Consider the following 11,807-nt stretch of genomic DNA (forward strand, 5'->3'; position numbering starts at 1 on the left):
TAAGTCAATTGATTAGCTGATATTAGCCAAGAGCAGCCTCTACAACTTTAAACCATCTTTTTTAGGCTCCTCTCTCTAAATCCTAGGAAAAGAATAATCTCATCCTTCTTTTAAGAATCTGATGCCAATCCACAATTCTGATCCACATATTGTAGTGGGATTTAATTAATAACTATAATTAACAGTATAGGAAAAGAAAAGATAAGAGGGAAAAAAAAAAGCATTGCATATTTGTATGGTAAAGTCTGGCACCAACATACACCGCAGAGGTGACAGGACACAACTGCTCTAGTGTGACAAGTATCCCTGGAGGGCTGCAGAGGACTCACAGACATGCCTGCTTTTATCTACCCTGGAAAGACAGTATTGAACTATGGAACTACAACTTTCCATTACAAGAAAGAGAGGTTAACATGCCACACACTCTGCAAAGCACAAATACAGCACGGGAGATGCTTCACAATAACTCAAACTCGACAGCCACCTCTGAGATGAATCCTGGTACTGCCTGAAAAGCTATCCTGAAACAGCACGAAAATAAGAACAGACAGCATGGGATGCCATTCTTCTAACTCATTGTCTTCCTCATGACAAAGTAAAGAAGAAAATCCTTGTTCAAAGAATAACCTGCCTTCTGCACATATGTGCAATATAACACAGGCAACCTTTCAATGTCCACTTTTGGCTGCTCCATAGAAACTAAACAATTAATTAAATGGCTAATACAAAACTCCACTAGCAGAAGAACGATGATCTACTTTGTTGCAAAAGATTTCCATGACTAACATCAGTTCAAGGAATAAAGTCTGTGCCTATCAGTGTAGATGCTTCTACCACACAAATCCTGCTCCTTTCCACCCTCATTTCTTCACCAGCCTCATGAATCAGATCTGCTTTAATCACACAGAGAATTACAGCCAACTAATCAACACCCTCAGAAACTGTGACCTCAGGTGTGCCTGGGTGTTGCTTATAATTATTACAGGTTCTCACTTCCCTGTACCCTCAAGCCTCCTACATCTGTTGCTGAAATGGCTGCTAGATTGTCCTTGCTGGTTGAGGTCACCTCTCTCTTGATGCACAGTCACAGATGTGCATCATTCTCAACTGAGCCCTCGACATCTCCCAGTTCACCACTGTAACTGTGAGACTATACATTTAAAAGTGCACCTGAACTAAGATGGCATCTCAAGGACTTTTTCCACCTCATCTGTTCTGCAAGTTTCCTGTCTACCAGTGTCACCCAGGGCTCTCTGTATGTTTGTGAATCTCAAGCCTGTTACGCATACTAGTTAATGTGAACAATTGATACAACTATGTACACAAAGGAATTGAAGCGTAAAGTAGTTAAAGTGGTGAAAAAAATCCGACTTTTTAGATAAAAAGAGCCATAAATACTTCTATGTCTATGAAACATACAGCAGTGATTTTCCACGGTGTAAATAATTAAGAGTAGGAAAGGCAATTATCCTTCAAGGCAGTAAGACACACTGGAAATCTGTGACTCCAAATCCAGCTTTGATATAGACCTCAGTAGGCTACAAAAAAAATTTAGATGTTCATCCCATTTTATTACTTTAAAATGTCTGAGAAACCTAAGCATAAGATGCAAGCTTATTACTGAAAACGTTATGTTAAAAATAAACCAAAAATTGTTTCCACACTCACAGAATCTGAGTATATGAATACCTGTGCTAAATACACCTCGTTTCGCTGACAGATGCATAATGTGTGTGCAAAGCAGTTAGTGACATGATCCCAGACTCTTGCCTCCAGGAACACCACAGATGCTTCACCCTTAAGGAACACAGTGGAAACACGCAGCATTCACTTAGCACAGGGGTGAAGTCAAATGCTACAGACTTGAGGACAATCCTCTCCCTGACACAAACTGCCACTTGTAGTTAAGGTCCACAAGGAATCAGGTGCAGTCCACATTCAAGCAAATGAAAAAACTACAAAAGGGCCACTTTTGCTCATTTTCATCAGCATCAAAGTAGCACTTACAGGAAGGGAGAACTGGGTTGTAAATAAACCTCCAAACTTAGGTGATTTTGCTCTTTCCTCTTGTCTTAGAAGATGTCAAAATTCAGTTCTTAACTCCTAAAAAATGAAATTCTGAATTTCAGCCACTGACCTCATGGAATACACATATGGGCTTGTAGCTGTCATGAAAAAATCCTCATTCCCTAAAACAGGAGCTATGTCTACTGTCAAAGAGAAACATGTTTAATAGCAGATGAGAGATCATCACTTCTGGGACCAAGACAAGGTAAATGAATCCCAAAGGTAGATTTTGTTTCTAGGATTATTGACTCAGAAGGCTGTACTCTTAAGAGCTTAGATTTCAGCAAAGCAGAGAGGACCAATTTCAAAAGAATAACTTGCCCCCACCCCCATCAAAAATTCTTCATAAATGGCATAATTGCCACGTAGAATTACCTTAGTTCAAGGTGCAAAGCTAAGCCTATATATAACTTCACAAAAGTTTTAAACTACTGGGGTGCAGGGTTTAAGGGGTAAATCAGCAACTTAAAGCTAGATAAAGTTTTAAACCCACTGAAGTTCAACTACTTTAAGGGTATCACACCACAGCATGCATCCCTGGCATTCCCTGTTGGTCATTTTGTTCTTCTCTCAAAAAAACAAAACCCCAAACACCCACCTTAAAAAACAACTCAAACCCCAAAACCTTTATTTCACCAGGTAAAGAAACATCTGTGTGAAAGAGCAAAGCAACAAAGTCATTCATTATGCATCAATGCACGAGGCAAAACATCCTACAGGAGGAAAAAACCCTGTACTTCTAGGGTGTTTTACTTACAGAAATAACATTTAATGAACACAGAACATTAAAAATCAGTTTGCAGGAACCTGACAGCATCACTTTAAAGAAACCATATAGCCACTGGATGATGAAAATCACTGCAAAGTACAATCAAGTGTTGACTGACATCTTTGCAAAGCTGTGATGATTTCAGTGGCACTCTGCACCAACACAGATATTTATACCCACGTACAGTTCACTGTGGGATCATGACTCATTAGAAGACAAACAAACAAGCATGCTTTTGCCAGGGAAGAAAAAAATATAAACGCTAAAGTCATGAGCTCAGATTCAGGGCTCCCTTTATGAAAAGCTGTTGCACATTAACAGACCTGCAAAACACCACCACCAAAACATACTTGGCTATCACATAATTAAACAGCATCAGCACTTATTTTAGAAAATAGTATTTATCAAAGAATGACTCTCAGCTTGTTCAAGTGAGGTGCTAATGAAAGCCAGACAGAGATTGTGTTAATATCAGGTGGTTTAAAAATTCAGGTTAATCCAAGAGCTACAGATAGTAATGATTAACTTTAAGTTTCTGGTCTTAAGACATCAAAGCAAGGAGTTTACATGCAATAAGCAAAGTCAAAACAGAGATTGTATATAAATGAGTGATTATGAGCAAACAGCGAAACCTGAAACTTCCAAAGTTTCTTCTCTGAAGAATTACTACCTAAAACTCTGCTGCTGTATCAACTGCTGTTAGTTTTTCTAACGTTTACTGAATTTTTAAAAGAAAGAGTTTTCTCCTCCCTCAAAACCCTTTCAGAAACCACTTCCCACAGTTTGCCTTTTGTAATTCCCCTCCACTCAGAAGCCATCTGCTCCTTTCCTCACACACACATGCTGTACACACTCCAAAACAAACACAACGTAGAATCAAATGGTGTGATCTGACTTTTTTGTTAGGACTGCTCAAGTGGGAGCAGCTCCCTCCCATCCCGTCCGCTCCCTCCCATTTCCTGCCTCCTTTCTTCCCCCTTCACCAGGGTTTGCTGGGAAGCAACATGTGCTAGCTTCCAAGTGCAGGGCTCGAGAGGACCAGCTCCTCATCCTGCACTCAAGCACAGTAAGAGCAGAACAGATTCCGGAAAGTCACAACATTCTGCACATTCACCATAACTGAGATTAAGCAAAGCCCACCTTCAGGAGGAAGACCCCTTTGCTCTCCACATATCCCATGCCCATCATGTTCTGCAGCAGAGCTTTGGGCGAGCTCAGCAGAACTGTCTGCAGACTGGGACTCTAGCAAAGCAGACATCTAGTGACAAACACTTTCAGCTGATCAGCTTTTATCCAAACACCTGAAGTCCTCTACAAGGCTAATTAGCAGTGCTAGCCCTCCTTCACAGATAGGACGAAGGATAGCAGAGGAATCCAAGGGACTTGCCCAACACCATCCAGCATGGTAGGAAGAGAAAAAGAAATTCCAAATTACAGAGTGCTGTTTTATTCAGGTCTGGCTGCACTCTGTGTGCTTCTTGAGTTTTCCAGGTACCACACCAAAGAGGAGGTTAGCGTTGCTCTTGCCAGGAGCATGTGGGAGAGAAGAAGAAAGCCCTTAAACTGGCAAAGGACAGAACAGTGATAACTGCCCATGGGGGGAAGGCAGGCAGGCAAGGGCAGAAGGACCACCTCAGGCACTCACACCAGTGCCAGATGCCAAGATGTTTATAGGAGTAAAAGAAATAAGCAATGCCCCAAGAGAGGACATTCGCAGGGACACCTGACAGCAACTGCAAAGTGCTGTGCCCAGGTAGCAATAACTGAATTGTCTTGACAAGCACAACTCTCCTGAGAACAAAAAGGAGAGATCACAAGCAGGGTGGTGATCCGGTGTGTACAAACATACCCATGGAGAAAGAGAGGTGTGAAGCAGTTTTTTCAAGCAATTTTCTTATTTACTTAGTGCTCCTCACTAGACTGTTTATGTGCTGAAGGTATTCAGAGTGAGAGTGTGCTCAGGCACCTGCTCCAACACAGACATGTACTGAAATGTCTGTTTTAGCATAGAGTTCAGTCATGGAAATACCACAGTCCCAGCACAGGAATACCATGTGGAAGGATGCTGTTACAACCGTCTCAATCATCTAGCATATTCTCAAAGGACTGGGTCTAGGAAACCTTCCTACCTGCTCCCAGACTGCAGAAAAAGAAGCACTTTCACTGCAGCTCTTCAGGGGTGCTTCTGTCACATGTCATCTGCTCTGTCGAAAAACTGCCTAATTGCTATGTTTCAGGAAGTGGAAAGTATGACAGCTTTTTCTGAAGAACACTTTATGATCCATTGAAAAACATGCCAAGTAAAAGTCAAGGTTTGAATTGTTAGGAATGGACTTTGCAATTCCCACTTTGAGCCTAGGCCTATAAGCAGTACAGCAGGAGACACATTCTGGTTCTCACAGCAGAGTTAAAGGATACTCAGACAAAAATTCTTCCACAGTTAGCCAGTTTCTATATAAAGCAAATTTAATAAAGGAAAAATGCAAACCCCAGTGTTAATATATGACATAATTACACATAAACACACAAATCGCAGTATAAAAATAATAAGGGGTAAAATTCTCAAAGGATTTGCAGCCTGGCTGCTTAATGAACTATTTGGTTCAATGGGCAAGCAAAACCAAACACACATACACAGAGCCTTACAAATGCCTGAGTATTTGGACTGAATTCAGCTACTCAGATATCTCATTTAAAGCTCGAAGTCCAAAAAGTGAATCGAAAAGATCACAGGGTGCTTCTGTACCTCAAAAAAACCCTCATAGCTCTCAAACTGTCACTCCAGATTCAACCACATAAAACATGTGCCTTTACCTTGAGGTCCTGATCTATGACTACAAACCCTTGCAATGCATCTACTTTTTTTTTTTCCTTCAAGTAACTCCTGCTTTTCCAGTAAGACATGGCTTATTTGAATCAATAGGTCACAGTGCCTTTCCTGTTACAGGATGCATGAGGTTATTAAGAAGGTAGAAGTTTATGAAGAGGCATCACCATGTATTTCTCTCAGCATAATTTCACTGAGAAAAATTAGGTAGTCAGTATCTTCAAGATGACAGCTTTGAGAAGTACCTGGAGATGTCAGAGATGATCACAGCATCTCTGCTGAGCACGCAACAGCCAGCAATACTACACAGCACTTAGAAGACGAGAAGTAAGCAGAAGGGAGTTGATCAAGTGGAATTAGCAAGTTTAAATATGACTAAAACATTAACCTGGTTCTGTGATAAATGCTGTGTGATCTTTGATGACAACTCAGTATTGACACCCAGTTTCAGGCCACTGAGAAGAAAGAGTAATGCGCACAAAAATGACTTTGACCAACATCTATGATCTCTCATTCAAACACTGATCCCACCCATCCCTGATCCACTTAGGAGATCTACAGAGATCACAGCATGTGAGGCCACAGCTGACACATTTTTAAAAGAGTAGTGAAAACCTATTGCTTGGGGAGTTTCACTCACTGCAGTAATTAATCAATAATTACTAAAAACGTGTGGTAGACATCAGTCCCCCTCAGTGAGAAAGGCACAAAGCCCTGAAAAAGACAATGCTATAACAAAACAAACCCCGAATGACACCTCAATCACATGCCAGAATCAGTTCCTCATTTCCTGTCCAAATCCTGAGTGCTGTTAGCTTTCACATACATTAGGAAACACTGCTGCGACCATACTGCCCACTAAAAAGGGGCAAGGGGGACTGTAGTTCCTCCAAACAACAGTGACTCTCCCTTAAATCAGGTAAGTATGAAGCTATTCCCAGTGAAGGATAAGTAAGAAGCTAATGATGGTTATTAATAGCCCTTAAAGCTATCAGTTCATCTGAGTTAAATGCAGCAGTAATAATCCCTTTACGACCTTCCTCATTTTTACTAGGGAAATGGACAAAGTTTTATGAAATACTGATGTTAACCTCATATTTCAACTATTCTAAATATTGAAAATTACACTAAACTGAATCAGAATCTACCAGGTTCTGTTATGTATACATATCACTGAGAATGTAGACCAGAAATGCTTCCTCTTAACACTTCAAATTCAATAGGATTTTTGCCACAGACTTCCACAGATACTGAATGTATGTGTTAATCTGCCATGAGGCATGCCTAGATACTACAGATCACCCAGTTTGAGAAACTGGATTGCAATGATAAAGGTAGTAAGGATTTCTTGCTGTTTCTTCACTGTTAGTCACAAATCACTAGTCCAGAAAACTTGCTCTTGTAGCAAGGAAATGCTTAATAAAACCAAGCCTTAACCTGAAACACACAAGCTACATCTTGACCAGAAACATGGAAGAGAAGAAATAGTAAGAGAAGAAATAGTAAGAGAGAGAGAGACATGTACTGTTCAGATTGAGAATTTTCCTTTGCACCTCTACTACAAATGTGGATAATTACAATCACAAAAGATAACAGAACAGAATATAAAGCATGTTCTGGGGGATAGGAAAACCACTGATTTTTCAGAGAATGGTGGAAGTTCTCTCTCTAGGCACATTGGTCCTTCCCTTTCTGCTGCTGTGCTTCTTGAGCCTTTCCTCTGAAGGACTTATTACAATGCAGGATGTAGGTAAAGACAAGCCAAAAGTCTTGTATGAAATGGTAAGAATGAAAGCCAGACAAAATTTCATCTGCTAGATGACACTCTATTCACCTTGGCTTTTGCCAGAGCTTGTTAATAAACAGGGGGGACACATACATGAGTCTGCTCAACCTACAAAATACACACCTGGCAATGCATTTGGTCTAAGAAGTCTGGTATTACAAAGCAAATCTACATATTTATCTTTGAAGTGGTACTATTGGTTTTGATTGTGGTTTGTGGTTTGTTTGATTTTGTTCAGATTGGCAAGTGGCTTTGTACAACTCAAAACATTTTAAGACCTCAGTGTACACATTTGTTTGAGTTGCTTATTGTTCCTGCACAGAAAAGATAAGGAATTTACTATCTGGGTCCTGATTGCACCCAAGAGTTGACAGGGTCTCTGACTATAAAGTAGCCTTGAATGTCCTAACTGATGCAAAATGAAAATTTAACAGAATTGGTCAGAGTCATCACATTAATAACTTGACTGCCGTGCAGCTCATTTGTTAGATCCATCATTAAAGGTTAACACCAGAAGCAATGCAGTTTACAAGAGAGGAGAAGAGTGTACAAAAGCCGGGCTGTGGCTCATGTGCCCAGGAGCAGCCGCAGTGTCAGTACAGCTGTGCATCAAGTACAGCAGCCAGTTCACCCAGAGCTCCAGCTGTTCTAGTTGTAGTTTTACCAGAATGCAGGACACTTGGGGATGAATGAATATGCTGATGGAGACAGGAAGGATAAGACTTGGGAAACATGAAATGTTTCCAGGTTAGCCTAATCTATTGCCTGTATGGTCCCACTTCCCCTTCAACACTGCACATATTTAAACAAGTATTCTGCTCTGTTTCTAACATCCTAAGGCATGGAAATATAACAGCAACCTGGCAAGGGGAACAATAATCAGCATTTGAACTAGTTATCGTGAAAGAAACACCAGGGAGATTTGTTAACACTGAAGTTGCTCTGTTGGAAATGAAAAACATGGTTAGAAGGAGAGCTGGAATTCCCACTTCTAGTCTCACTGCATGGTTAGACGTACCAGAAGTTGTTCTGATCTGCCTCCTAATCTCTATTACCCAGGGCAGGGTAGTAAATTTGCAGCACTGACCTGCATTTGGCAAAGGAGCTTTTTCACCCTCTCAGCACATACAGTTTCTATATGGGAGGGCACCAAATAGAAGAAACAGAAGACCCTTCTTATCTAGAGAGCTGCCCAGATGGTGGCTATATGCGACAGGTGGGAAGTGAGAGATTCCAGCAGACTCCTGAGACAAGGTGCTTTACGGATTTAGAGCACCTCCTCTGTGAAGATAACTTCCTGCCTAGGCCTGGCAACCAAAAGCAGCACTGTGCCAGCCTTATAATTTACTGGTTTAGGAATTGGAAGGGCTAGAATCCATTTAAGATGTTACTGAAGAGAAGACTCAAAAAATGTCCCTCAAGAGGAAAACTTATTTCTACTGACTCACGGGTGACCTTGGTAGGTGCAATCTGGACAGGTGAGACAGGTAGTCAGGGAAAACGATATCAACACATTAGAAATAACTCTTTTACCCTACTCAAAGTTAGTCTTAGTAAATTCCTTTCTGTAACATGACAGTGTCTTTTTAGCCCCTTACATGTAAACTATGCCCTATTTCTAATCAGCATCACTCTAGATCTCCTCAGAATTAACCACTGCTGAGCAGTACACAAAGCAAGCCCTGAAGTTATACCATAATGTGAATGTTCTCTTGATCTAATTTTATGTCAGGGCAAAGCTAAAAACCACAAAGAGCTTTCTGTGGAACTGACACATAACATAAGATCCAGTGCAGTACAGTTGTACACTAAAGCATAGTGCACACTGAGGTCTTTGGCCTGATCAGAGGTAAGTTAGTTCAGGGATAAATAAGGTTGACACGTAAGACTAGACACAGCATACGATAAAAACTGTTAAGTAGCATATTAAATGGATTCTATTGGACTTAGAATCAGTAGATACTTCAAATATTTTTGCATTCCAGTCCTCATCAGCATCACAACAAGACCTCAAATGGATTCCATTCGCACACATACTGCCACATTAGAAATACAAATCACATTCCATAAAACAGCACAGTACATACACACATGGATGTATATATCCTTCCTTGTGATACTGCAGTCACTATGAAACACAACACAGCTACAACATGCTACGAAGAGCAAAGTAAAACAGGATATATGGCTACATATGAGGGTTCACACCCCACATAATTTTTCTTTAATACACCTGTAACAGGTTCCATGATAATGGTACTAGAGCCATCATCCAAATTCCTATCTGCCTTGAATTATTATGCAAAGTAGAAGGTTGTATCTTGCATTTTGCACAAGTTACTCAACAAACACCTCTAGGATTTTGCTGCCAGCTGCTTTAAAATAGCAAATATGAGAATAAAGAGATAATTTGGTAGCATTCATCCTCACTAAAAGCACCAGTCGTGCAAGGAGTTGGGGCTTTGGAACAGAATCAGGTCTGATTTGATAACCCCTATTGTTTTATACTTAGATAACTTCCTATGGAAAATTAAGCATATCTGGCAGTACCTGTTCCTCTTTTTCTTTGGTCTTGCTCCTGGAGACTCTGGAAGAGGTAACATCCTGAGCTGGAATGACAGAGATTTGATGCAGTGGCATGTTCATCACACCGCCTTGTTTGGTCCTATTATTTACAGGAAGAAGGCTTGAAGGCAGTGCTCATTCCGTGCCATTGTCAGGCCTTGCAACTAAAAAATAAAAATATTAGATGATGTTAAAGTAGCTTGAAACACAATTATTTCTAAACCAAAGCTAAGTCATCCACACTCGACCAAGACGCATCTCTTATTTTCTCTCTGGATTCTAAACAGGAGAGAGTCTGATGCACTGGGTAGGTGTGGAAAGACAGAGAAGTTTTCAAGGACTTTAACTAGACTGGTCAGAGAACAATTTATGCAAAATGAATAAATAAATTATCAACCAGTTCTGAAAGTGGTCTGAGAGCAGAGATCATGCTCAAGTCTGCTTGGTTAGGGAGAAGGAGGAAGAGCAGCTCTCCAAGCTGAGCAGTGGGAGCCTGCTACCGGGAGGTGCAGAGAGCAAAGCTCATGAAGGTAGTTTCCTAAACTGCCAGTCCCATCATACTGGATCAAACTGCCTCAAGAATCATCCTGAATCAGACTGAATGCTGTAGTTTTGGCTAAAACCAGGAAATATTCTGCATTTGGCTCTTGTCATTCATATACCAGCTGGCAATAGAAAGATGTATCACGTGAGCTGTTCCTTTCCTAAAGGCTATTAGAGATTAATATAATCAAAATCCCTCACTAGGGATTGTGAATTCACTGGACTACACACATTTCATCCTTCTCTTACTAATACAACAGGGAAGCATCACACATAGGAAAGACAGTGATAGACATAAATTAGCCAAAATTGGCAATGCTAATCTGAAAGGCAGGTATAATTAACCATACCTTTTATTAGATTAGTGAAGTTAGATCAAATTAAAAGCTTTTTAAAACATGTGGGATCATGGAGCATTTATTTGGAACATAACTTGCCATAATCGAGACACAACTGTGTTTAAGGAAAGAATTAGAGGGGAATTAACACAGCAGGGACTATATTAAACCGGGCAACTGAATAATGCACTGTTTTTCTGTTTTCTGTAACATATCAACTTTGTTGTTGGTTAGTTTTAAATCTGTAAAAGCAGAAAACAGAGATGAGATAGATGCCCTATATATTATATTACTTAACAATTTGGAAGTAGTGTAGCTTAGCACTTAGAGCATACCCTTATGTTGCACACATTTTTATTGAATATTTAACTGGAAGTTTTAAAGACAGGTGAAGCTTTCTAGGTTTTTGATTCTGCAAAAGACGTTGGTCTAGTTCTATTTCCATTACATTCCATAGGAGCTCTGTAAAATGAAAACAGGATCAAATATTTTGACTGCTTTTGATTAAACAACAGAAAAAAATGTACATATTCCAAGCACTTTATACAGAAAATGGCAATTCACTATCCTCTTTGCACTATGGGGGAACGAGTTATCACAGGTCATAGAGCAAGTCATGAGCAAAACCAGAAATGCGTGCAAGGCCTGCTGCATCCCAGCCAACATGGGTTTAGGAAGGGCAGATCCTGTTTGACCAACCTGATCTCCTTTTACGATCAGGTGACCCACCTGGTGGATGAGGGGAAGGCTGTGGATGTGGTCTATCTGGACTTCAGCAAAGCCTTTGACACTGTCTCCCATAATATACTCCTGGAAAAGCTGGCAGCCCATGGCTTGGACAGGGGCACTCTGTGCTGGGTCAGGAACTGGCTGGAGGGCCGGGCCCAGAGAGTGCTGGTGAATGGGGCTGCA

The 11,807-nt window shown here is 40.6% G+C and overlaps 1 protein-coding gene across 5 annotated transcripts in view; it reads right to left on the minus strand.

Moving 5' to 3' along the window:
* MARCH8 (membrane associated ring-CH-type finger 8) overlaps window positions 1-11,807 on the minus strand; it is a 98,568-nt gene that overhangs the window by 63,893 nt on the left and 22,868 nt on the right. For all 5 annotated transcript variants that reach the window (XM_027878117.1, XM_027878112.1, XM_027878114.1 and 2 more), the window contains one exon: window positions 10,000-10,178. In XM_027878117.1, coding sequence (XP_027733918.1) covers window positions 10,000-10,095 — 96 coding nt within the window. In that variant the 5' untranslated portion in view covers window positions 10,096-10,178. Of the gene's footprint in view, window positions 1-9,999; window positions 10,179-11,807 lie in introns of those variants that run through there.

This window comes from Empidonax traillii, unplaced genomic scaffold (assembly GCF_003031625.1).
Source record: "Empidonax traillii isolate 1590-97213 ecotype Southwest subspecies unplaced genomic scaffold, ASM303162v1 scaffold38:size1800464, whole genome shotgun sequence".
NCBI classification, from domain to species: domain Eukaryota; kingdom Metazoa; phylum Chordata; class Aves; order Passeriformes; family Tyrannidae; genus Empidonax; species Empidonax traillii.